Genomic DNA, 27,758 nt, shown 5'->3' with positions numbered 1-27,758 from the left:
CATTCACTGCACTCGACATTCACTGCTCTCAACATTCTCTGCTCTCAACATTTACTGCTCTCAACATTTACTGCACTTGACATTCACTGCACTCTACATTCACAATACTCGACATTCACTATACTCGACATTCACTGCATTCGACATTCACTGCAGTGTACATTCACTGCACTGAACATTCACTGCACTCGACATTCACTGCACTCGACATTCACTGCACTCGACATTCACTGTACTCGACATTCACTGCATTCGACATTCACTGCAGTGTACATCAGTGCACTCGACATTCACTGCACTCGACATTCACCGCACTCGACATTCACCACACTCGACATTCACTGCACTCCTCATTCACTGCACTCCTCATTCACTGCACTCCTCATTCACTGCACTCCTCATTCAGTGCACTCGACATTCACTGCACTCAACATTCACTGCACTCGACATTCACTGTACTCGACATTCACTGTACTCGACATTCACTGTACTCCTCATTCACTGCACTCGACATTCACTGCACTCGACATTCACTGCACTCGACATTCACTGTACTCGACATTCACTGCATTCGACATTCACTGCAGTGTACATCAGTGCACTCGACATTCACTGCACTCGACATTCACCGCACTCGACATTCACCACACTCGACATTCACTGCACTCCTCATTCACTGCACTCCACATTCACTGCACTCGACATTCACTGTACTCGACATTCACTGTACTCGACATTCACTGTACTCGACATTCACTGTACTCCTCATTCACTGCACTCGACATTCACTGCACTCGACATTCACTGCAGTCGACATTCACTGCACTCGACATTCACTGTACTCGACATTCACTGTACTCGACATTCACTGCTCTCGACATTCACTGCACTCGACATTCACTGCACTCGACATTCACTGCACTCGACATTCACTGCACTCGATATTCACTGTACTCTACATTCACTGCACTCGACATTCACTGCACTCACATTCTCTGTACTCAACATTATTCATTTGGTTTTCTATAGCAGGAACATGACCCTGATTAGGGTATCGGAGCGCTTTACATTTGCAATTCCCAAAAATAGTTATGTTTCCAAGTCATCAGTTGTTGTACAATGATTTAGAGCAAAACATTCAGCTTAATGTACATATTTACAAGACCGCAAAAAGGTTAATGTTCGAGGAGAGGCAGCAAGAAGGAGTCTGTTGGGATTATGGGAGGTATTTACTCATATAATAAGATTTTGCTTCGTTTTTTAATGCAGCGATGGATGGGATTCTTCTAATGTTAGGAGGGAGAGCGTTCCAGCTTCTAGGAGCTGCGCCGGACAACGCTCGGTAGTAGTAGATCTCCAGGGCGCCTAGAGACGCGGCACCTTCCAGATGGAGTGATTTTCTGGGCTAGGTACACTGGTGTTTGGTAATTTACCGCTTTGTGAGCGATGCACGCCAGCTTGAATTGAATTCTTGCTTCGTAGGGCGGCCAGTTGAGCTTTCAAGTGAGGGGGGATGTGGTCGAACTTTTAGGATCCTGTTCTAAGTCTTATGGCCGCATTACGACGCTCTCAGTGGGGCCGTTGAGGTCTTGGGGAGCCCGGCCAGCGTTGTGCACCCAGGCTCGATCCTTGATATGACCAGGGCCTGAACTGCTGCTTTGAGATCTGTCTTATTTACCCCCTTGGGCGCGGCCGCGATTCTGCGCCTGTGCGGCACTTCTAAAGAGTGTGCGGGATCATGACGGCCCCCAGCCGTCATCAGCACTCGCCCACCGCGTTGCATGACGGACGGGGGCCGTCATCAGCACTCGCCCACCGCGTTGCATGACGGACGGGGGCCGTCGTCAGCATGGAAGGGGTTAAGAATGGTTTCAGTTTCTGACGTCGCTTCAATGGCATCGGGCGGCTTTGCCATCGTGTTAATAAGTGATCGCAGGTTCAAGTTTTTGTCCAGAATAATTTCAAGGATTTGGTGGAATCAACAATCTTCGGAGTACACTTTAATGCTGTGATCTGATTGGTCCACTCTATCATGTTCGGGATCTGTTCTGGGGGCAGCAGCAGGGATTGGGTTTTCTGAGGGTTGAGCTCCAGGTGGAGGCTGGTTCGCCATTGGATGGTTCTTGTTAGTGCCTGGTTCGTGATACCTCTCTTCTGTCGATGTGACTATGATGTGCAGCTGAGTGTCTGACCCCCCCCACACCCCCCTTCAGGTTTCTGACCCCCCCCCCTCAGATGTCTGACCCCCCCCCCCCCTCAGGTGTCTGACCCCCCCCCTCAGGTGTCTGACCCCCCCCCTCAGGTGTCTGACCCCCCCCCTCAGGTGTCTGAACCCCCCCTCAGGTGTCTGACCCCCCCCCCTCAGGTGTCTGACCCCCCCCCTCCGGTGTCTGACCCCCCCCCCTCAGGTGTCTGACCCCCTCCCCCCCCCTCAGGTGTCTGACCCCCCCCCCCCTCAGGTGTCTGACCCCCCCCTCCGGTGTCTGACCCCCCCCCCCCTCAGGTGTCTGACCCCCTCCCCCCCCTCAGGTGTCTGACCCCCTCCCCCCCCCTCAGGTGTCTGACGCCCCCCCTCAGGTGTCTGACCCCCCCCAGGTGTCTGACCCCCCCCCCCTCAGGTGTCTGACCCCCCCCTCCGGTGTCTGACCCCCCCCCCCTCAGGTGTCTGACCCCCCCCCTCAGGTGTCTGACCCCCCCCTCCGGTGTCTGACCCCCCCCCCTCAGGTGTCTGACCCCCCCCTCCGGTGTCTGACCCCCCCCCTCAGGTGTCTGACCCCCTCCCCCCCCCTCAGGTGTCTGACCCCCCCCAGGTGTCTGACCCCCCCCCCTCAGGTGTCTGACCCCCCCCTCCGGTGTCTGACCCCCCCCCCCCGGTGTCTGACCCCCCCCCTCAGGTGTCTGACCCCCCCCCCCTCCGGTGTCTGACCCCCCCCCCTCAGGTGTCTGACCCCCCCCTCCGGTGTCTGACCCCCCCCCCCCGGTGTCTGACCCCCCCCCCTCAGGTGTCTGACCCCCCCCCCCCTCAGGTGTCTGACCCCCCCCCCCCCTCAGGTGTCTGACCCCCCCCCCTCAGGTGTCTGACCCCCCCCTCCGGTGTCTGACCCCCCCCCCTCAGGTGTCTGACCCCCCCCCCTCAGGTGTCTGACCCCCCCCTCCGGTGTCTGACCCCCCCCCTCAGGTGTCTGACCCCCTCCCCCCCCCTCAGGTGTCTGACCCCCCCCCCTCCCCCCTCAGGTGTCTGACCCCCCCCAGGTGTCTGACCCCCCCCTCAGGTGTCTGACCCCCCCCCTCCGGTGTCTGACCCCCCCCCCCGGTGTCTGACCCCCCCCCCTCAGGTGTCTGACCCCCCCCCCCTCCGGTGTCTGACCCCCCCCCCTCAGGTGTCTGACCCCCCCCCTCCGGTGTCTGACCCCCCCCCCCCCCGGTGTCTGACCCCCCCCCCTCAGGTGTCTGACCCCCCCCCCCCCTCAGGTGTCTGACCCCCCCCCCCTCAGGTGTCTGACCCCCCCCCCCCTCAGGTGTCTGACCCCCCCCCCCTCAGGTGTCTGACCCCCCCCCCCCCTCAGGTGTCTGACCCCCCCCCCCCCTCAGGTGTCTGACCCCCCCCCCCTCAGGTGTCTGCTGATACATTGAGTTGCAGGTGCGCTCCTGTCTGTGACTCTCCTCACGCATCTGACGCCCTGGCCCTCGAGGCGCTATTCATTCCGACCCAGCGGCCTCTCCTCCTCTGGGCCCAACCCCTCCGGTTGGAAGGGGGGCTTTACTTGCCCCGGAGCTCGCGTAAACCTACATGTAGAGGCTAAGGGCGGCGCAAGAGAGGGGGGGCGGCAGGATTCCTCATGTCCAGGGTTCCAGCAGTTGCTACACATTTCTGGGCGCTATAGCAGCTGGGCGCTGCCTCCTCGCTCAAGGGCCCTCATTTCCAAACCGCAGGAGGATGAAAGGCGGAGCCGCTGACCCGGGGGGCACCTGTGATGACGTTGGCTGTGTGCCAGGGAGCCGGCAGGGCTGCTGGCGCTTTGATGATGTGACTCAGACTTGGCGCTTGAGGGCACGCTGGGTGCCAGGGCGGCTGGGAAACATCAACAGTGCAGGGCACAAGTAATCCCAGCAGCTGCCTCTGTGCCCTGTCAGGAACCGGGTCACCCCTCCCTGCCCCCCGCCCTGCCCAGGCCGCGCTCTGCAGGGTTTAATCAGACACCAGTGCAAGATCACACCGTGCGCCATCCGGTCCACACACAACTGTAGTGAACACACCGTGCGCCATCCGGTCCACACACAACTGTAGTGAACACGCCCTGCACCATCCGGTCCACACACAACTGTAGTGATCACATTTTGCACCATCCGGTCCACACACAACTGTAGTGAACACGCCCTGCACCATCCGGTCCACACACAACTGTAGTGAACACACGATGCACCATCCGGTCCACACACAACTGTAGTGATCACACCATGCACCATCCGGTCCACACACAACTGTAGTGAACACACCGTGCACCATCCGGTCCACACACAACTGTAGTGAACACACCCTGCACCATCCGGTCCACACACAACTGTAGTGATCACACCGTGCACCATCCAGTCCACACACAACTGTAGTGATCAAATTTTGCACCATCCGGTCCACACACAACTGTAGTGAACACGCCCTGCACCATCCGGTCCACACACAACTGTAGTGATCACACTTTGCACCATCCCGTCCACACACAACTGTAGTGATCACACTTTGCACCATCCCGTCCACACACAACTGTAGTGAACACACCCTGCACCATCCGGTCCACAAACAACTGTAGTGAACACACCCTGCACCATCCGATCCACACACAGCTGTAGTGAACACACCATGCACCAACCGGTCCACACACAACTGTAGTGAACACACTTTGCACCATCTGGTCCACACACAACTGTAGTGATCACACTTTGCACCATCTGGTCCACACACAACTGTAGTGAACACACCCTGCACCATCCGGTCCACACACAACTGTAGTGATCACACTATGCACAATCTGGTCCACACACAACTGTAGTGATCACACTTTGCACCATCTGGTCCACACACAACTGTAGTGAACACACCCTGCACCATCCGGTCCACACACAACTGTAGTGATCACACTTTGCACCATCTGGTCCACACACAACTGTAGTGAACACACGGTGCACCATCCGGTCCACACACAACTGTAGTGAACACACGGTGCACCATCCGGTCCACACACAACTGTAGTGAACACGCCCTGCACCATCCGGTCCACACACAACTGTAGTGATCACATTTTGCACCATCCGGTCCACACACAACTGTAGTGAACACACGGTGCACCATCCGGTCCACACACAACTGTAGTGAACACGCCCTGCACCATCCGGTCCACACACAACTGTAGTGATCACACTTTGCACCATCTGGTCCACACACAACTGTAGTGATCACACTATGCACAATCTGGTCCACACACAACTGTAGTGATCACACTTTGCACCATCTGGTCCACACACAACTGTAGTGATCACACTTTGCACCATCCGGTCCACATACAACTGTAGTGAACACGCCCTGCACCAACTGGTCCACACACAACTGTAGTGATCACACTTTGCACCATCCGGTCCACACACAACTGTAGTGAACACACCCTGCACCATCCGGTCCACACACAGCTGTAGTGATCACACTTTGTACCATCCGGTCCTCACACAGCTGTAGTGATCACACCCTGCCACATTCAGTGCAGACACAGTGTAGTGATCACACCCTGCATCAGACACCGGTGCAGAGATCACGCCGTGCGCCATCCGGTCCACACACACTGTAGTGAACACGCCCTGCACCATCCGGTCCACACAAAACTGTAGTGAACACACGGTGCACCATCCGGTCCACACACAATTGTAGTGATCACATTTTGCACCATCCGGTCCACACACAACTGTAGTGAACACGCCCTGCACCATCCGGTCCACACACAACTGTAGTGATCACACTTTGCACCATCCCGTCCACACACAACTGTAGTGATCACACTTTGCACCATCCCGTCCACACACAACTGTAGTGAACACACCCTGCACCATCCGGTCCACAAACAACTGTAGTGAACACACCCTGCACCATCCGATCCACACACAGCTGTAGAGAACACGCCCTGCACCATCCGGTCCACACACAACTGTAGTGATCACCCTGCACCATTCAGTGCAGACACCAGTGTAGTGAACACACCCTGCACCATTCAGTCCAGACACCAGTGTAGTGAACACACCCTGCACCATTCAGTCCAGAAATCAGTGTAGTGATCACACTCTGCACCATTCAGTGCAAACACCAGTGTAGTGATCACACTCTGCACCATTCAGTCCAGGCACCAGTGTACTTATGTTCTATACTGCCCCTTGGCTCCACATGACCCCTTAGTGTGTGCCCTGACCACACACCTGTGTGTACCCTGTGTGCCCCCACAAGCACACAGTGCTTGTATGTACTCCATGTGCCACCATGTGTACACAGTGCTTGCATGTACCTGTGTACCCCAGTGTGCAAAGTGCTTGTATGTACCCGTGTGCACAGTGCTTGTATGTACCCGTGTACACAGTGCTTGCATGTACCCATGTGCCCAGTGGTTGCATGTACCTTGTGTGCCCCCACGTGTACACAGTGCTTGTATGTACCCGTGTACACAGTGCTTGTATGTACCCGTGTACACAGTGCTTGTATGTACCCGTGTACACAGTGCTTGTATGTACCCGTGTACACAGTGCTTGTATGTACCCGTGTGCCCAGTGGTTGCATGTACCTTGTGTGCCCCCACGTGTACACAGTGCTTGTATGTACCCGTGTACACAGTGCTTGTATGTACCCGTGTACACAGTGCTTGTATGTACCCGTGTGGGTCCAGTGGTTGCATGTACCTTGTGTGCCCCCACGTGTACACAGTGCTTGTATGGCCACTCACTTAACGGAGAGGAACTTTGCTACCTGTTTGCATACCGACGGAGCGAAAGACCGCCCAGAAACTACAGCTGCTTGATCCCTGAAGCCTCCCCTCTACGAGGTCTCGCTGGTGTGAGCGAGCCCTGCAATCGGCAGGACTGGTGTCACGCTCCCAGCTTGAGACCCACGGGTAGAGGCTAGGAAGCTAACCTGTGAGTGAGCCGGGAGACTGCGAGGACCAGCATCCTTCAGGTAGCCCAGCTGGTTCCTCTTCCCCCGGCGCTCCCGCCCACGCCCACCATCCACAAGTATATAACTGCATTCTGAATCCCGCGTCGCGGGACGCCGGGCGAAGCCCGGGCAAAGGGCGGGCCGTCTGTGGCCGTCTGTGGACGGACGAGGACGGGACGGGCCCCCCCCCTTTAGACCTTGTGTATCATCTTTGAAATCTCTGTAGCTGCAGGAGAATAAATTCTTCTCCCGCAAGTATACTGGGGAAGACCAAGAACCCCCTAAAAACAGCATTACCTTCATTAAAATTTGTGGCGAATCTAGAGAAATACAAATCAAATATTAACCCCTATCGGAAAATAAATGGGTTTTAAAAAACTGCGATCTCGCACTATACACATGAAAAGAATGGGCACTGAAAATGCAGTAGGGAAATCCTCCGATAAAGCTATAAAACAAGGTCGCTTAACTCATACGCCAGCAATCAGTACCTACTTCTCTGCATTTACACCTAAAGAGAACCAAGATTTACACATATTAGGTAAAGAAATAACTCTCAATTCATCAGTCACCGTTAGGGAAACAGAAAGTACCTCAACGATACCTAGTTCACAATCCAAAGTGGGACACTTGGAACCGGACTCAAGTAACAAATTATTCAGTACCCCAAAAGATCTTCAATTTTCGGATCACGAAATGACCAGTTTAAAAACTTCAACACCTATAAAAACTAGAGGGAGCTCAATGCTACTTGATGATTCAAATATCAACAAACAAAATTTAGCGACACAAAAGGCAGAATCCGGAACAAACAATAGTATTCAGCAAAAAACAACTCCTTCAATCGCTTTACTTGATCTTTCGATGGACCCCTTTAATCTCAAAAATAACAATAATACCGTTGACACAGCCCCACCTGTGTCTAAAGCCCTATTTTCGTTACAAGAGATATTGGAATCAGTTCTTTCATTTCTGGGAAACATTCTAGAAAACTCTGACCAAACTTTGGACGTTCAAATAGGGATATTAAAACATTTAGTAGAAGAAAAAAAGAAAAAAGACTCCTCCGTAGTAGAGAAAATCAATACGCTATCTAAAACCAAACTTATTCAAAATGACATTCTAAAAGACCATAATAAAGCTCAGGAGAAAAGAATACGTGATTTTGGTACTCAAACAACAGATACCCAAATACAACAAAAACAGAAGTCTGATAACCTAAATGACTCAGTGATATACTCTTAAACTATTTAAAGAAAAACACCAACAAAAAGCAAAACACTTCCCTATATTTACAAAAACCAATGCAATAAATAAACTTACAAATGAATATGCATTAGATACTCAGGAAACAAGAATAAATACTAATAATATATTAAGCCAAGGAAATGGAGAAACGATAATCACCAAGAAACAGGAAAATAATGCAGAAGGAGGGAAAAGAAGGAGGAAAAAACCAGAAAGAAGGATCCAAAAAAAGAAAAACCGTAAACTAAAATTTCAAAAATCAGTTACTATATATAAATCTGAAGAGGAACAACGCGACGACACAACAGAGTCCCAAAATGCTGAAAAGCTTGTAATCAGTAAAAACCTTGAAGAAATGATGCCACATTTGGATCCAACAGTAAAAGAGTATGTCCCAATTAGTCTTTCTACACAACCAGATCAAAGCAATAAAAATTCAAGGGAAGATAATAATAGGTACAAGCAAAAGGGGGAAGAGCCCTCTTCTAAAATTTTACAATTTGAGGAACTTTTCCCTACCGATTCCGCTCCACTTAACAGAGGAAGGATTAAAAATTTATTACGTCACATAAGGTCTTTACACGCAATGACAAGCAATGAAATCGATCTAGTGATCTTCCCTAAAAAAAACAATATCAAACTAGTAACGGTAACATTCTGGTCAACAGTTCTTCCAGGTATAATACTTAACGAGAAAGAGACACTACATAAACATGGATATGACGTAGTGGAAAAAGTGGAATCGATGGTTAATAAAACTCCAATCTGGTATAACGCCCAAATACGAGCTATCTCCAACTCACATGTCAAAAAATACCAGCGAAATAATGACATGACAGAAGACCAAGAAATCACGTACTCAGGAACACACTCTATAGGGCATGAAAATCTAAAAATCCTGGTGGATAAAGGTCAAAGGGCAGTTTGGTACAATGTTGCTAAGGAACCCGAAAATAGCAATAGCATAAAGTCTTGGGCTTGGGTCTCTGAGACTCTGAATAGCAACAAAAATACTAATACTCAACAACAATCTTTTTAGCACCGGTTTAAAAATCATATCTTGGAACATCGCAGGCAGAACTAAGAATAAACTGTCCATGGTCACGAGTAATTTGCCAGATATTCTGTTCCTACAAGAAACATGGGAAACTGTATTTGTCACTCTTAAAGGCTATTATGTATATGAAATTCCAGCAATACCTACCAAACGAGGACACGCTAAAGGTGGTTTGGCCATTTTACTGAGGGAAAAACATTTGTGGGCACAGGAAATAGTAGATACGAAATTAGAAAACCTACAGTGCATACAAATCTCTGCAAAAATACATAGTACTGCTCCACTACAGGCAATCCTCCTCTTTAACGTATATGCCCCTCCAGGCAAAAAACATGATATTACATTTTTAGATATCATGGAAAAGATCATGCAGATAACAGAAAATCATCCTCATTCATCTTTTTTAATTGTGGGCGATTTTAATAGCAAAATTTCCAATTCCGAAATTAGCAGGTGGGCAAAACTGTTCATAGAAGAAGGTATGGAAACTAAAATTCCACAATTTCCTGAGGGTATACTAACAGACAAAAGAGGCAAATTGTTAATATCAGCGTTGACTAACCTAAATGGATTAATACTGAACGGCAATACTGAGGGGGACATTCCAGCAAATTACACCAGACGGGGTAATGGGACTTTATCCATTATAGATTACATTATTAGCAGTATGGATCTGATAGATACAGTTTCGTATTTGCTCAACCAGTTTTGCCAAGAGAGCGATCATGCATTAATGCACTTAACCACAGATTGGATACCTAAATCCTCTCAAGCCAGTCATATTATCTATCATAAAAGTACTACAATGATAAAAAGCGAACAGAGACGCATCTTCTGGAATTCTTCGACTCTAGATAAAATCACAACAACGATTGATCACTCTCAGCTTTTTTCAAAACCGTGTTTATTAAGAGTTCAATCAAGATTCAGGACAGCCCTCCACAGTCAGGAGGAGACCGTCAACAACACGTACAGATAAAAGCATGGTAGTGAACTCAGAGTTTTGTAGAAACAAAAGGGGCACGCCCCAAATCCCCCCCGACTCACCCATCCCCAACAGTATCCCCCAACACCCCTTCCCACTACCCACCCCTTATCCCACCCTAACCCAGTGCACGTGATCGCAAGTCAGCAACAGGAGACGGAAATCGAAGTCAGAGTCGGCTAACAGCCTAGGGCCCGGGGTCCACATCGAGGGCCAGTACATCATCAATATCAGCTGGGGGATCGAGGTCCAGACCCCTGTAGTCTGCCCACCGCTTCCAGATCTTATAGTGTTTCCGGGGGCACCCCCTGGCCTCAAATACGGGTAATTCTAAACCCATCAGATAGTCTAATCCAGCCTTCCACGCACTTAGGGGGGGGGCACGTTCGCTCTTCCATGCTTGGGCCAGATCACGCTTAGCTACCACTAGTCCCAACAGCAGTAGGTGGCGTTTGTAAATGTTACCCCCAACATTTTCCAGAATATGAAGGAGACCCAGCCTAGGGGTACGGGGAACGTCCCACCCCAGTACTTCCGACAGGCAGTCCCACACACCCGCCCAGAATCGGGTCAGCCTCTCACAGGACCATACGGTATGGAAGAGCGTCCCCCTCTCAGTACCACACCTCAGACATTCAGGGGCAGCTATGAGGCCCGCACGCCACAGCCGCTCCCTAGTATAATAGGCCCTATGGAGGTATTTAAATTGAATGAACCTAAGACGGACGGCTATAGCTGCGCCACGAGGGGATTCGAGGGCCTCCCGCCAATCGTCATCATCCAAGGGGCCAACATCATTCTCCCAGGAGGTCTTCAAAGTCGAGAGGGAGGGGGAGCAGTTCACGACCAGGGAGCGGTATATCTGAGAGACTTTCTTGTCGCCCAGGTCGCCCATAAACAGTTTAGCCTCAATAGGACTAAAGTCGGGGAGCTGTTCCAACCCCACCAGGCTGGGGCCAAGGGCATGGCGGAACTGAAGATAGCGAAAGAATTGGGACCTGGACAAATTATACTCGGAGCTAAGGTCCTGGAAGGATTTAAGTGTGGTTCCATTGAGAACATTACCAAGGGACGAGATCCCGATCGCATCCCAGCCGCCGAACCCGGACAAGGAGGCCAGCGCTGGTAGTAGACCGTTATGCCACAGCGGCGTCTCGGCCGTCAGCCTGCCCCACCACCCCATACGGCGCAGAGCCTGCCGCCAGATCGCGAAGACCACCTGGGTGACCCTTGGCAAAGCCCCCCTCCGCCTGGCCGAGTACAGCAGAGTGTGGAGTGTGGCACCTCCCATCAAGGAGTGTTCCAGTGCATAGGCCGGATCGCTACGATCCCCATACCACCACTCGTTGAGCACTAGAAGGTGGGAGGCCTGGTAATACGATAGCAGGTCCGCGGACGCCAAGCCGCCACAGTAGGCAGAGAGAAAGCAGGTACGCAGTGCCACCCTAGAAGCACCCCCGGCCCACAGAAATCTGCCCAGCACCGAGTTGACACCACGGAACCACTGCGGGCCTATTTTATACGGGTGATTTTGCAGTTGGTAGAGGAGCCGAGGCAGGGCCACCATTTTGAAGATAGCCGACCGGCCATAGATATTAAGGGGCATACGCGTCCAGGTCTTAACGTCAACCTGGACCCTGTCCCACACCGGCTGGATGTTACGATCCCATGCCACGGCAGGCGAGGCCGAGAGGTAAACGCCCAGGTACCTCATGCCATCGACCGCCACCTGAAGGGACGCAGCCCACTGGCAACTCACCGAAGCTCCCCCCAGAATCCACAGGGTTGACTTGCGAGGGTTAAGAAAGAGCCCCGACGCCTGACCGAACTCCCGCATTATGTCAAGAACACGAGGCCCTGTACGTTGTAAATCGGTCATGAAGAAGAGCACGTCGTCCGCATATAGGGCGATGCGGTCCGAGTGGCCCGTCCCCCACACGAAGCCCCGATAGAGCGCGTCCTGGCGCACTCGGGCAGCCATAGGTTCCATGGCCAGCGCGAAGAGGTACGGGGAGAGGGGGCACCCCTGACGAGTGCCCCTGGCCATGGGAAATCGCGCGGAAATCGCCCCAGAGACGCGCACAGAAGCGGTGATATCGGTATAGAGCAGTTTCACATAGGAGACGAAAACCGGACCCAGGTTCAGTAGTGGCAGGAGGGCGAGGAGGTAGGTCCAGCTGACCGAGTCAAAGGCACTATCTATGTCAGCCAATAACAGCGCCGCCTGGTCCCCAGTTTTCCCGATCGCGTCAATCGCCGCCTGCGCCCGCCGGATGTTGTGTCGCGTCGCCCGGTGCGGCATGAATCCCGCCTGGTCCGGGTGAACAAGGGCCGAAATGTGGGGAAGCAGGCGATTCGCAAGCGCCTTGGCCAGGAGTTTGGCTTCAAAATTAATAAGGGAGATGGGGCGGTAGGACTCGTGGCGCTCGGGGGGTCTGCCCGGCTTTTGAAATACCACGATCTCGGCGTGACGCCAGTCCGGGGGGAGGCTACCCCGCTCCCGAGCCAGTTCCAGTGCCCGCCTGTAATGCGGCCCAAGTTGCAGGTGGAACTGCCGGTAAAATTCACTGGGGAACCCACTAGGCCCAGGTGCTTTACCCGCTTTGAGTTGACCCAGCGCGTCACCCAATTCCTCAGCTGTCAGGGGGAGATCCAGGGCATCGCGGACCTCATCAGGTACCGCTTGTGGGCGGACCGCCGCGAGGTAAGCCTCAATGCCATCGGGGGAGAGGCTCTCACGAGGGGCATACTGATGCTCGTAGTAGCGCGCGAAGCTATCACTCTCAGCTTTTAGCGAAAAGATTCTCCGAAAATCCTATAGAAAACTTCGAATTTATAATTAAGGATTTCAAAAACCTCATTTTAAAAATGGCAACAACGGGTGCAAGAGGTAATAATAAGAATAAAGAAGAAAAAAATAAACGCACCTCTAAGAACTCTGAAGTAAAGAAAAAGTTAAATAGACTTATACGCGCCCAATATACTAATTCTTCGCCAACTACGAAGAAGGAAATAAATAAACTGAAAAACCAACTGAGACGTGAGAATCAAAGACAAAAAAAAGCTTTACAAGATCGCAATTGGGTCGACATTCAGATAGCTGCAAGTAAATATAACCAGCGCAAATATTGGTTTTTAATCGCAAAAATAACTGGATCAAAAAAGAAATTACAATCAATACCTGTCCCTCCGAACGACTGGGAATCTTATCTATTAGATCTCTACAAAGCAAATTTAATAATACTATATGAAAGTAGCGAGGTCATGAACGAAGAAAAAGATAAGAGTCCATTATCTAAAACCACAGCCATTTCGGTTGAACTCAATATACGTAAAGCAAGAACTACGGGTGCCTCTGGCCCGGACCAGATTCCGATTAAGGTGTTACAAGTCGCCCCGAAAGAATGGAGTAAGTTGTTATACCCCCTCTTTAATTACATTTTTGAGACTGGTCAGGTACCAAAATCATGGCAGGGGAGCATTAATATCCCTATCCACAAGAAGGGAAGCAGAACTCAAGCAGGGAATTATCGTCAAATTGCACTCATGGACGCTGTGGGAAAAGTATTTGCAGCAGAGGTACTAGACCGCCTGAAAGAATGGGCCTTCTCGTTGGGTCTGATACCCATGTTTCAAGTAGGCTTCAGACCTAAACATTCGGTAACAGACAATATTGCAGTTATCCAGGTTATCTTCGATAAATATATAACCCGAAAAACCCAGGTCGTTTACGCTGCATTTATAGACTATTCTACGGCGTTCGATCGGGTAGATCGACCAACATTATGGAGAAAATTAAGGAGGTTTGGAATTCACGAACAACTGCTACAAGTTATAGTAAGCTTACATACCAATACTTGGTGTCAAGTCCAAATGGGGGGAGAAAAAGGTCTTACAAAAAGAATTAAAACAGAGAACGGATTAAAACAAGGGTGCCTCTTAGCCCTGATCCTATTCTCCCTCTACTTAAGCGACCTGCCTCACCACCTGCAACTAGGCTCCAGTTTACCTCCAAAAATAGCTACACAAAGCATACATTCATTGCTCTATGCTGATGACATAGTGCTGTTAGATCTCACTCCTTTCGGATTACAAACATCATTGGATATTCTGCATAACTACTCTAAAGAAAATTACTTAGTACCGAACATAAAGAAAACAAAAGTGATAGCCTTTTCGGGGAGAAAACAAAGCGCCAAATATATCTGGAAGATAGGAGGAGATAAGATAGAAGAGGTTGATAATTATCCCTATCTTGGCAGGATCCTTTCGAAAAATTTAACAAGCACAATACAGGTATCAAATTTACAAAGGAAAACTGATATACATGCCTCGGCCCTCCAGAGACTTTATAGCGCAACAGGGAACAGACATTTTTCCTCATTGTTAAACACTTACAGAGTAAAAATACCACCTGTATTATCCTATGCGACGGAGTACATTCCCATAAAGCAATGGGTCTTTATGGATCGCAAAGAAGGAAAAGTCTTAAGAAGGATTATGAAAGTCTCAGACGCTGTACCTGTTCAAGCACTGAGATTAGAACTATCAATCACAAGCTCTTACGCTATAGCTATTGCCAATGTAATTAGGTGGGCCTATAATTTGTTACACGCGAAAGAGAACACTTTAAGGTCATTGCTGCAAAAAGAGACTTTTGGGACTGATGCTAAAAAAACAAATCTTTTTAGAGAACATGACTGTAGCATTTCGTATGGCAAATATTAAGGGGGGACCCAGGGAGAGCCAGGCGCGAGCCGGTCTCTCCCTGGGCAGGTTCGCGCGAGGAACATCAACAGGTGGGGGGCTGATTAGCAGAGGGTTGAAAAGGGGAAGTCAGGCGGGGATTAGCAACTGCGTGGCGGGAGGCGTGTAGGGAGGTTGTTTTGCGGCGTGTATTTGTCGTACCTGGGTTTTCTCTGACCACATGGAGGACGTGGAGGAGGTCAGGAGGGCCGTGCGGTTCCTCTGCGATGCCGGGCGCGAGGACCTGCTGCGGCCGGGTGTCCCAGCGGAGGCGTGGGTCGGACTGGCCCGCCCACCTCGCAAGGCTTCCGAGGGCGTTTCCAGGGCCGTGGACGCTTGTTTAACCCCGGGCCCGGAGGAGGAGGAAGACGGCGAGGCGGCCACGCCTGCGGACGGGCACATGCTCGTTTTGCCGGTCGCTGCAGTGGAGCCCCCGCCGGGTGACCCGGGCGCCCCCCAGCAGGTATGTGCATTCCAGTTACTTGGTGCTGGTTCCCGCGGGGCGCCCGGGGGGAGGCGGGGGCGTTCTGCGGGCCGTCAAGCTCCGCGTTCAGGCGGCTTGGTCTCGGGGAAGACGGGGAGGCTGCAGGCGGGCCCTAAACCAAAGCGGGGGCGGAGCCTGGACTCCCTTGGGCACGCGCCGACCCCTCCCCCTGCCGGTATGCCTGTAGTCCCTGCCGTTACGGTGCCCAATTCTCCGGGGGGGGTTTCCCCACTCCTGTGGCTTAATGGCCAGTGTTTTATGCTCTCTCCTGCCATGCTGGGGCCTGGCCCTGCCCCCCCCCGCGATGTTGGCTCCCCGCACACGGGTGACGCCGGTGCTGGGCCACTCACTGCTGCATTGCCGGCTCCAACCCCTCCTGTGGTCCCCACTCCTGCCCCTGCTGTGGTTCCAGTGGGCACTGTCTCTAGATTGCTGCCCCCCCCGGCCACTGCGGCTGTGGCAGCCGGTTTGCCTGGCCCTCGGGCTGCCATCCCCACGCCCCCGGCTCCTGGTATGAGGGGTTTGTTCAACGAGGGGGCGCCCCAGTACCCGGGGCAAGCCTTGTTCCCGGTCCCCAGGGGGCGGCCAAGTGGCCACTTGGGGGGTCAATCGACTGGGTCGGGAGGTGTCCATGGTCTGGCGTCGGTGGGCCGTCCCTTGGGGGAAAATTGCGGTTCAGCTTTCAGGGACCATGTTGTCGCGCACCCTTCATCGTCTGGCTTGAGCGGCAGCAGTTTTCAATCTGCGCCTTCGGCTGGGCGGCTGTTGGCAGTTTCTACGGGCCCGGGAACTGTCCCCACGGCTGTTTCCAGTGGTGGGCTTTCAGGGGGGCTATCTGGAGCGGATACCTCTTCTACAGTTTTCTGTCCACAAAGCTTTCAGACCATTGATTGGCAGTTTTATGATGGGGGTATTGGTGATGGGGCTATGCCCAGTGGAAGTAATCAAGTTGAATTTTCTGATGCAGCTTTCGGTGGGAGTTTTCATGATGATGAGTTGGAAGAGGGGGAATTGAGGGACAAAGATGTTGGGCTTTTGGCAGCACGGGCCCAGGGGGGTGGGTTGGGGCAACCCACTGTTTCTCGTGTTTTGCAGGAGTCTAGAGCGGACCCTGCAGGTGTACGAGGGGCAGTGTGGTCTGGACCTTCTCAGCGGGATCGTGGGGCCGTCGCCCAGCAGTCGGAGCAGTTACCAAGAGGTAAGGATGGGTGGTGGTCAGTGTGGCAACCTAGGGAGAGTCTCCCGGTTAAGTGTACAAGATCTGTTGGTATGGGTGATGGGGTTGTGGTTGAGCGAGTCGCTCTGGCACCGAGGCTTGAGCGGCCCGTAATTTCAAATGTGCAACCTAGGGAGAGTCTCCCGGTTAAGAGTACAAGATCCTGTGGTACGGGTGATGGGGTTGTGGTTGAGCGAGTCGCTCTGGCACCGAGGCTTGAGCGGCCCGTAATTTCAAATGTTTCTACTGTGCAAGTTGCAAAAGAAGTTTCTATATCGGGGGATGGCGGGGTGGATGCCACTCGGGTAACGGAGGATAGTATCCTACCGAAAAAGTTGCCTTATTCTGGGGTGGGGATGCCCTTGGGGTCCCATTTATCTGAAAAAACAAAGAATCTGATCTGGTCTGGGGCTTTTGTAGATGTTTTTCGTCTTCTCCACAGGGATGTCCAGGCAAAAGAAGGGTCGAAAGAGGAGGAATTAGAATTGGCTCGGAGGCCTCGCGTTCCGAAGTCCATAGAGAATTGGACTTCGGCCTTTCTCATTTATGCCAGCGTTTATTGTCAACGTCATCCTGAGAAAGCGATAGACATGTTTAAATATGCAGATGTCATCCGCAAGGCTCACAGTTATTTTGGAGGCTTTGCTTGGTTGTCCTACGATGACGAATTTAGGGCGCGCATGGCCGCTTTTCCTGAGCGTTCGTGGGGTGCGGTTGACTCTGAGTTATGGTTGCAATGGATGGCATCGGCAAACCCTCCTGCTACGACCCACACAGCTAGCGGGCAACCTGTGTTTTATCGGCCCTTTTCAGCTCGCCCCGCTCAGTCTGGGGCGGGGGTTTGGGGCAGAGGTCAATCAGCCGCTTCTGGCACTTGCTGGCATTTTAACAGAGGTTCCTGTAACAGACCCGCTTGCAGGTATAAACATGAGTGTTCACAGTGTGGAGGGAAGCACGCCCTCACCCAGTGTTTTCCCGGCCAGAGATGGGGTGATCAGGGACGGGGTTCTGGGGGCAGGGGGCAGCACCATCAGTCTGTTTACAAGGGCCCCTACTCCTATTAGGCAGGAGGTTCTCGACCTCTGGCTGGTGGATTATCCGGATTTTGAGGCAGCTAAGATTTTGTCTTGGGGCTTCAAAATTGGGTTTCGGATTGGGTATCAGGGACCCAGGGTGGGCAGGTGGTCGGATAATTTGAAGTCTGCGAAGGAGAGTCCACATGTGGTGCGGAAGAAACTGGATGCAGAGCTTGCGGCTGGTAGGATTGCTGGTCCTTTTGTGCATTGTCCCCTGCCTGACTTGATTGTATCACCCCTGGGCGTGGTGCCCAAGAAGGCGGAAGGGGAGTTTCGTCTTATTCATCACCTGTCCTGGCCCGAGGGTTCCTCAATCAATGACTTTATTGATCCAGCTGACTCAACTGTCACTTATGCTTCGGTGGACGATGCCTTACGGCTCGTGCGCACGGCTGGTGTTGGGGCTTTGCTGGCGAAGAGCGACATTCAGTCGGCTTTCCGGCTATTGCCCATTCATCCTTGGGATTTCAGTCTGTTAGGAATGCATTTTGATGGTAGTTTCTACGTGGATCGGGTGTTGCCCATGGGCTGTTCAGTGTCATGCTCCCTGTTTGAAACCTTCAGTACCTTCCTGCAGTGGCGATTCACTTTTGTCAGTGGCCACGCGTTGGTCTGTCATTACCTTGATGATTTTCTTTTCATTGGGGAGGGTTGCTCTGGGCAGTGTCAGTCGGCTTTGAACATCTTTCAGGCTCTAGCGGAGGAATTGGGTGTCCCCTTGGCGCCGGACAAGACAGAGGGTCCCTGTACGTCCCTGACTTTTTTGGGGATCGAAATTGATACTCTGTCTATGGTGGCGAGACTGCCTGTGGCTAAAGTGAAGGAAATGTCTGCTTTCATACATCTGGTGTTGGGGGAGCGGAAAGTGGTTTTGAAAACTGTTCAGAAGTTGTTGGGTTATCTCAATTTTGCTTGCCGGGTTGTTCGGGCGGGCAGGACGTTCTGCAGACGTCTGGGTCTGTCCATGTCCGGAGCAAGCCTTCCCCATCATAGGGTGCGCATTACCACCGCTGTGCGTGCCGATTTGACTGTCTGGCTTCGTTTTCTGCAAGACTTTAATGGCGTGTCCTTGTTTTTTGCGGATGAGGACATGGTGTGGCAAGTACAGTTGTTCACTGATGCGTCAGGGGCTCACGGATTCGGAATATTTTGGGAAGGTCGATGGTGCGCGGCCGGCTGGCCGGCGCACTGGAAGGATCAGGGTCGCAGCATTGCGTTTCTGGAGCTCTTCCCGCTGCTGGTTGCTTTGCACCTATGGGGGGATGAGTTTCAGAATCGTTCCGTCTTGTTTCACGTGGACAATTTGGCTGTAGTACACCTTGTCAATCACCAAAAGGCTCGCGATTTGCGGGTTTTGCGGCTCCTGCGCGCATTCATGCTGCGGTGTCTGCAACTGAATATTGTCTTTAAAGCGCGGCATGTTCCTGGTACTTCTAATTGCATCGCTGACTCTTTGTCTCGCTTTCAGTGGTCCGAGTTCCGCAAGTTAGCTCCTGGGGCGGACCTGGCACCAACACCGATCCCACAGTACGTATGGGACCTGGGGGATTGAGGGTTCACCACTTGGTGGAAAATTCTGTGGCTGAATCCACCAGGCGGGGTTATGTGAAAGCCTGGTCTGAGTTTCTGCAGTTTTGCAAGGTTTCGATGGGGCCGTTCAGGGCTGGTTGGTCTGATGAACAATGCATCTTGCAGTTTGTTTTACATCTGGCGGACAAAGGCCTGGCGCCCACTACCATTTCGGGTAAATTGGCTGGGGTTTCTTTTTATGGACAGCTTTGGTGGGGGAGGGATCCGGTTGGGGGGGTGTTGGTTCGTAAATTGTTGAAAGGTTTGGCCAGGCTCCGGGCTGGGGGTCAGCAGCTCCGGCAGCCCGTGACGTTTGAATTGCTCCAGTTGATGTTGCCGGAACTGGAGGTGTGTTGTCATGATGCTTTTGAGTGTGCCAAATTTCGTTTGTGTTTTGTGTGGTTGTTCTTTGGGGCATTTCGGGCATCAGAGTTGCTGGGGTTGCGGGGCAGGGTAGGCATGACCAGCGGTGAGGTGGTGTTGGAAAGTGACAGAGTGCGACTTTGGCTGCGGGCATCCAAAACCGACCAGATGGGGAGGGGTAAGTGGGTGTTCCTTGGTAGGAGTGGGGTCTCTGCATGTTGCCCGGTTGGGGAATGGGAAGGGTTTGTGTCCTCTCCGCATTTTCTACAGGGGTCCATATTTTGTCATGCGGATGGTAGTCCCATAGTGGCATCTCAATTGTTGGCTGTATTACGTAAGGTCTTGTTGCGTTTGGGGAAGGACCCTGTTCAGTTTGGTACCCATTCCTTCAGAATTGGTGCGGCGACGGAGGCCGCCCGCCTGGGGTGGGACTGGTCCCAGATCCGACGCATTGGTCGTTGGCGTTCCAAGTGTTGTGAAAAGTATGTGAGGAAATAGTGCATTTTTGGCTGGTCTAACATTTCTTTCTCTCCTAGGTCCCTGGCTATCAGTCGCCGGATGCAAAAGAAGGGTGTGGATACTGGGGCACTCTTTTATTAAACGAGCAGCTTTAGCCGCTGCCAGCCAGCTTTGTGGGAGATCACTTGGCCTGAACAGTATGACACATGAAGTCTCATGGCATGGAACAGGGGGAATGCGCTGGGGTGGGCTTTTTCCCGCCTTGGCTGCTTTGGTTTCGCAGTGTTTGGGGGGCCCTCCGGATCTCCTGGTGCTACATTTGGGAGAGAATGACTTGGTTTCTCTCTCTGGGCTGACCTTGTTAAAATTAATGAAGCAGGACCTGGAAATCATCCGAACCACATGGGAGAGCACCATGCTCATATGGACTGAGTTTGTGCCCCGTTTGCACTGGCGTGGGGCACGGACCCATTCTGCCCTGGAAAAGGCTAGACGGAAAGTGAACAGGACAATGCGCCTTTTTTGTCAACATTGGGGGATATACAGTTTGAACCATTATCATTTACAAGTATCTGAACATCATTTATTTTGTGAGGACGGTGTGCATCTCTCAGCTTTGGGCCTCTCTTTTTACCTCCTTGAACTCAGGGACTTGATTAGCAAGGTTCTTCAAGTACAGTTGTGGTGTGCTCCTTCCTTTCCTTTAGGTGGGGCAGGAAAACGCTAAAGGTTTTCCTGGGTGGCGGGTTTTTGTTAGTGGGGGTGGGCAGCCTGGAGCGGGTTGGCCATCCTGAAGGGTAGCGTTGGGTAGGCTAGGGTTAGTAGGCAGGAGTTTGTTCGGGGTTTTGGGATTTAGGTTTCGTAGGCTCACTGTAGAGTTGAATTATGTAAATAATAAATAAATAATGAATATGTTTATGATATTGATGATGCACCTGTCCTAAAATAAAAGTGGCCTTTCTTGCTCCTAAAAGAAGGTGTGGACAATGTTTTCTTGCGCGATACAGAATTGCTGCTAACTTGGTCACCGGCACAACTAAAATTGTTCTTAAAATGTCTCACCCCAAAACTGAGTTACGAATTGGACTCCTTACACTGTAACAAATTAGCCACCTATAAACCCTTCGTAGACTTACTAGAATACAAGCAAAGCCAGTCTTACATTGGGTTCACCTTGACACATGGCGCAAGGAGGGCGATCACCATGATTCGATTGGGCATCTTACCTGTATTAGCATACACCTCAAGATGGCTTCCGGGAAGATCTCCAATATGTATATTGTGTGCAGGGGGTGATCAGACTTTAGAGCATGTACTATTCGTATGTCCAAATCATAAAGTAACCCTAGCCCGTACAAGATACCTTGTCCCTATACTTCGCTCCTGTAGAATCACAATGGGGAGAGAATTCTTAGCTCTGTGTAAGCAACCTCCGAATAAATTTGTTTGTTACAATCTGTATAAATCTTTTTTATCTTTATATTGACAAAATTGAATTCTTTTTAAACATGTAAAATGTAAAAATGTTGTGGTCCTCTGTCGAGTACCAATACAAATAAACCTTTTGACTTTGTATGTACCCGTGTACACAGTGCTTGTATGTACCCATGTGCCCAGTGGTTGCATGTACCCGTGTACACAGTGCTTGTATGTACCCGTGTACACAGTGCTTGTATGTACCCATGTGCCCAGTGGTTGCATGTACCCGTGTACACAGTGCTTGTATGTACCCATGTGCCCAGTGGTTGCATGTACCTTGTGTGCCCCCACGTGTACACAGTGCTTGTATGTACCCGTGTACACAGTGCTTGCATGTACCCGTGTACACAGTGCTTGTATGTACCCGTGTACACAGTGCTTGCATGTACCCGTGTACACAGTGCTTGTATGTACCCGTGTACACAGTGCTTGTATGTACCCGTGTACACAGTGCTTGTATGTACCCGTGTACACAGTGCTTGTATGTACCCATGTGCCCAGTGGTTGCATGTACCCGTGTACACAGTGCTTGTATGTACCCGTGTACACAGTGCTTGTATGTACCCATGTGCCCAGTGGTTGCATGTACCCGTGTACACAGTGCTTGTATGTACCCATGTGCCCAGTGGTTGCATGTACCTTGTGTGCCCCCACGTGTACACAGTGCTTGTATGTACCCGTGTACACAGTGCTTGTATGTACCCGTGTACACAGTGCTTGTATGTACCCGTGTACACAGTGCTTGTATGTACCCATGTGCCCAGTGCTTGCATGTACCCGTGTACCCCGACCATACATCTTTGTGTATCCCGTGTGTATCGTACACAGTGCTTGTATGTACCCGTGTACACAGTGCTTGTATGTACCCGTGTACCCCGACCATACATCTTTGTGTATCCCGTGTGTATTGTACACAGTGCTTGTATGTACCCGTGTACACAGTGCTTGTATGTACCCGTGTACCCCGACCATACATCTTTGTGTATCCCGTGTGTATTGTACACAGGGCTTGTATGTACCCCGTGTGCCCCGCCTGTACCTCATGCTTGTGCCCCCTGTGCCCCACGCGTGTCTCTGGACCCCCCCCCCTCTCCAGCTGTAGGCACACTGGGGATCCTGATCTTGCTTTGGAGCCCTATGTCTGTATACCTCTGCCCCCCCCCCGACACTATGCATGTTTCTGATCCCCCCCCTCCACCTGCCCCCTCTGTCTCTGCCCTCAGCCTGAGACTCTCTGCCCTCCCCACCCCCAGCTGGGGGCCCTATGTCTGTATGCTCCCCGCCCCACACTATGCTTGTCCCTGAGCCTCCACCGCCCTCCACCTGCCCCCCCCCCCTCTGTCTGTGGAGGGCGGTGGAGGGGGGGCCCTCTCTGCCCCCCCTCCTCAGCTGGGGCTGCCCCGGGCGGGGGGGGGGGGTGGGGGGGGGGGACTCGTGTCTAATCCGGCTCTTGTGAAGGTGTCAGAGTGTGCCCGGGGGCTCCCCCCCCCCGCCCCCATTCTTCCCCTCAATGCCCCTCATGAATGTCTGAGGCCCGGGGCAGGGGTCAGAGGTCGTGGGGAGCTTTGCACCTGGAAGTGGCTCGTGAGCAGGGAGACCCCGGGGGGAGGGCTGAGCCCCCACCTGACTCCCAGAGCATTCCTCCGAGCAGACACACAAAGAGCCTGGGGGGGTCAGAAGAGGGGGGGGCAGCTGACTGCAGCAACCCCCCCCCCTGACAGAGCTAAGCGTGGAGACACAAAGGGCTCTGGGGCAGAGGCATTCATGGGGGGGGGGGGGGGGCAGACCAAAGGCAGCCGAGAGGGGGCTCCATTCCTGGGATAACCCACTGCTGGGGGGGGCAGAGGCTGGGAATAGAAACAACTGCTTCAGAATGGCCTGTGAGGGGGGGGGGGGAGTGTGAGAGAGAGAGAGAGAGAGTTAAAGTCTGTGTCAAGGTGTGAGAGAGTGAGAGTGGGACCCTGTGTGTGTGTGTGTGTGTGTGTGTGTGTGTGAGAGAGAGTGAGAGTGGGACCCTGTGTGTGTGTGTGTGTGTGTGTGTGTGTGTGTGAGAGAGAGTGAGAGTGGGACCCTGTGTGTGTGTGTGTGTGTGTGTGTGTGTGTGAGAGAGAGTGAGAGTGGGACCCTGTGTGTGTGTGTGTGTGTGTGTGTGTGTGTGAGAGAGAGTGGGACCCTGTGTGTGTGTGTGTGTGTGTGTGTGAGAGAGAGTGAGAGTGGGACCCTGTGTGTGTGTGTGTGTGTGTGAGAGAGAGAGAGTGAGAGGGGGACCCTGTGTGTGTGTGTGTGTGTGTGTGTGAGAGAGAGTGAGAGTGGGACCCTGTGTGTGTGTGAGAGAGTGAGAGTGGGACCCTGTGTGTGTGTGTGTGTGTGTGTGAGAGAGAGTGAGAGTGGGACCCTGTGTGTGTGTGTGTGTGTGTGTGAGAGAGAGAGTGAGAGGGGGACCCTGTGTGTGTGTGTGAGAGTGAGAGTGGGACCCTGTGTGTGTGTGTGTGTGTGTGAGAGAGTGAGAGTGGGACCCTGTGTGTGTGTGTGTGTGTGTGAGAGAGAGTGAGAGTGGGACCCTGTGTGTGTGTGTGTGTGTGTGTGTGTGTGTGTGTGTGTGTGAGAGAGTGAGAGTGGGACCCTGTGTGTGTGTGTGTGTGTGTGTGAGAGAGAGTGAGAGTGGGACCCTGTGTGTGTGTGTGTGTGTGTGAGAGAGAGTGAGAGTGGGACCCTGTGTGTGTGTGTGTGTGTGTGAGAGAGAGTGAGAGTGGGACCCTGTGTGTGTGTGTGTGTGTGTGTGTGAGAGAGAGTGAGAGTGGGACCCTGTGTGTGTGTGAGAGAGTGAGAGTGGGACCCTGTGTGTGTGTGTGTGTGTGTGAGAGAGAGTGAGAGTGGGACCCTGTGTGTGTGTGTGTGTGTGTGTGAGAGAGTGAGAGTGGGACCCTGTGTGTGTGTGTGTGTGTGTGTGAGAGAGTGAGAGTGGGACCCTGTGTGTGTGTGTGTGTGTGAGAGAGTGAGAGTGGGACCCTGTGTGTGTGTGTGTGTGTGTGTGTGAGAGAGTGAGAGTGGGACCCTGTGTGTGTGTGTGTGTGTGTGTGTGAGAGAGTGAGAGTGGGACCCTGTGTGTGTGTGTGTGAGAGAGAGAGTGAGAGAGGGACCCTGTGTGTGTGTGTGTGTGTGTGTGTGTGTGTGTGTGTGTGTGTGTGTGTGTGTGAGAGAGTGAGAGGGGGACCCTGTGTGTGTGTGTGTGTGTGTGTGTGTGTGTGTGTGTGTGTGTGTGTGTGTGTGAGAGAGTGAGAGTGGGACCCTGTGTGTGTGTGTGTGTGTGTGAGAGAGAGTGAGAGTGGGACCCTGTGTGTGTGTGTGTGTGTGTGTGTGAGAGAGAGTGAGAGTGGGACCCTGTGTGTGTGTGTGTGTGTGTGTGTGTGAGAGAGAGTGAGAGTGGGACCCTGTGTGTGTGTGTGTGTGTGTGTGTGTGAGAGAGAGTGAGAGTGGGACCCTGTGTGTGTGTGAGAGAGTGAGAGTGGGACCCTGTGTGTGTGTGTGTGTGTGTGAGAGAGAGTGAGAGTGGGACCCTGTGTGTGTGTGTGTGTGTGTGTGTGAGAGAGAGTGAGAGTGGGACCCTGTGTGTGTGTGTGTGTGTGTGAGAGAGAGTGAGAGTGGGACCCTGTGTGTGTGTGAGAGAGTGAGAGTGGGACCCTGTGTGTGTGTGAGAGAGTGAGAGTGGGACCCTGTGTGTGTGTGTGTGTGTGTGTGAGAGAGTGAGAGTGGGACCCTGTGTGTGTGTGTGTGTGTGTGTGTGTGAGAGAGTGAGAGTGGGACCCTGTGTGTGTGTGTGTGTGTGTGTGTGTGAGAGAGAGTGAGAGTGGGACCCTGTGTGTGTGTGTGTGTGTGTGTGAGAGAGAGTGAGAGTGGGACCCTGTGTGTGTGTGTGTGTGTGTGAGAGAGAGTGAGAGTGGGACCCTGTGTGTGTGTGTGTGTGTGTGTGAGAGAGAGTGAGAGTGGGACCCTGTGTGTGTGTGAGAGAGTGAGAGTGGGACCCTGTGTGTGTGTGTGTGTGTGTGAGAGAGTGAGAGTGGGACCCTGTGTGTGTGTGTGTGTGTGTGAGAGAGAGTGAGAGTGGGACCCTGTGTGTGTGTGAGAGAGTGAGAGTGGGACCCTGTGTGTGTGTGTGTGTGTGTGAGAGAGAGTGAGAGTGGGACCCTGTGTGTGTGTGAGAGAGTGAGAGTGGGACCCTGTGTGTGTGTGTGTGTGTGTGAGAGAGTGAGAGTGGGACCCTGTGTGTGTGTGTGTGTGTGTGAGAGAGAGTGAGAGTGGGACCCTGTGTGTGTGTGAGAGAGTGAGAGTGGGACCCTGTGTGTGTGTGTGTGTGTGTGAGAGAGTGAGTGTGTGATAGAGTGCAGAGTGGGGACACAGCTGCTGAGGGAGTGTGTGTGTGAGGAGAGTGAGAGTGGGACCCTGTTTTGTGTGATAGTGTGTGACCCTGTGTGTGAGTGAGGGGACCCTTGCAGAGTGAGGGACTGTGTGTGGGGGGGGGGACCCAGTGTTGTGTGTGTGTGTGTGTGTAGAGAGAGTGATATGGGACCCTGTGTGTGTGTGTGTGTGTGTGTGAGAGAGAGTGAGGAGTGGGACCCTGTGGTGTGTGAGAGAGAGTGAGAGTGGGACCCTGTGTGTGTGTGAGTGAGTGAGAGTGGGGACCCTTGTGTGTGGGACCTGTGTGTGTGTGTGTGTGTGTGTGAGAGAGAGGTGAGAGTGGGACCTGTGTGTGTGTGTGTGTGTGTGAGAGAGAGTGAGAGTGGGACCCTGTGTGTGTGTGAGAGAGTGAGAGTGGGACCCTGTGTGTGTGTGTGTGTGTGAGAGAGAGTGAGAGTGGGACCCTGTGTGTGTGTGTGTGTGTGTGAGAGAGAGTGAGAGTGGGACCCTGTGTGTGTGTGTGAGAGAGGTGAGAGTGGGACCCTGTGTGTGTGTGTGTGTGTGTGGGTGTGTGTGTGTGAGAGAGTGAGAGTGGGACCTGTGTGTGTGTGTGTGTGTGAGAGAGAGTGAGAGTGGGACCCTGTGTGTGTGTGAGAGAGTGAGAGTGGACCCTGTGTGTGTGTGTGTGTGAGAGAGAGAGTGAGAGTGGGACCCTGTGTGTGTGTGTGTGTGTGTGAGAGAGAGTGAGAGTGGGACCCTGTGTGTGTGTGAGAGAGTGAGAGTGGGACCCTGTGTGTGTGTGTGTGTGTGTGTGAGAGAGTGAGAGTGGGACCCTGTGTGTGTGTGTGTGTGTGTGAGAGAGAGAGTGAGAGTGGGACCCTGTGTGTGTGTGAGAGAGTGAGAGTGGGACCCTGTGTGTGTGTGTGTGTGTGAGAGAGTGAGAGTGGGACCCTGTGTGTGTGTGTGTGTGTGTGTGTGAGAGAAGAGTGAGAGTGGGACCCTGTGTGTGTGTGTGTGTGTGTGAGAGAGAGTGAGAGTGGGACCCTGTGTGTGTGTGAGAGAGTGAGAGTGGGACCCTGTGTGTGTGTGTGTGTGTGTGAGAGAGTGAGAGTGGGACCCTGTGTGTGTGTGTGTGTGTGTGAGAGAGAGTGAGAGTGGGACCCTGTGTGTGTGTGTGTGTGTGTGAGAGAGAGTGAGAGTGGGACCCTGTGTGTGTGTGAGAGAGTGAGAGTGGGACCCTGTGTGTGTGTGTGTGTGTGTGTGTGTGTGAGAGAGTGAGAGTGGGACCCTGTGTGTGTGTGTGTGTGTGTGTGTGAGAGAGTGAGAGTGGGACCCTGTGTGTGTGTGTGTGTGTGTGTGTGAGAGAGAGTGAGAGTGGGACCCTGTGTGTGTGTGTGTGAGAGAGTGAGAGTGGGACCCTGTGTGTGTGTGTGTGTGTGTGTGAGAGAGAGTGAGAGTGGGACCCTGTGTGTGTGTGTGTGTGTGTGTGAGAGAGTGA

General features: G+C 52.5%; 2 protein-coding genes across 2 annotated transcripts in view; both read left to right on the top strand.

The window, feature by feature from the left end:
- Positions 1-27,758, top strand: part of LOC144785725 (semaphorin-3F-like) — a 472,039-nt gene that overhangs the window by 141,486 nt on the left and 302,795 nt on the right. The window lies entirely within an intron of this gene.
- On the top strand, positions 11,438-21,223 carry LOC144784925 (uncharacterized). The gene is made up of 3 exons (XM_078664036.1): positions 11,438-11,598; positions 17,984-19,522; positions 20,464-21,223. The coding sequence occupies exons 1-3, from the start codon at positions 11,438-11,440 to the stop codon at positions 20,525-20,527; spliced, it is 1,764 nt and encodes a 587-aa protein (XP_078520162.1). The 3' UTR covers positions 20,528-21,223.

The sequence above is a fragment of the Lissotriton helveticus genome, chromosome 10, assembly GCF_964261635.1.
Source record: "Lissotriton helveticus chromosome 10, aLisHel1.1, whole genome shotgun sequence".
In the NCBI taxonomy this organism is placed as follows: Eukaryota; Metazoa; Chordata; class Amphibia; order Caudata; family Salamandridae; genus Lissotriton; species Lissotriton helveticus.
The sequence above is the reverse complement of the archived record's forward strand: the minus strand, read 5'-3'. Positions and strand labels throughout refer to the sequence as shown.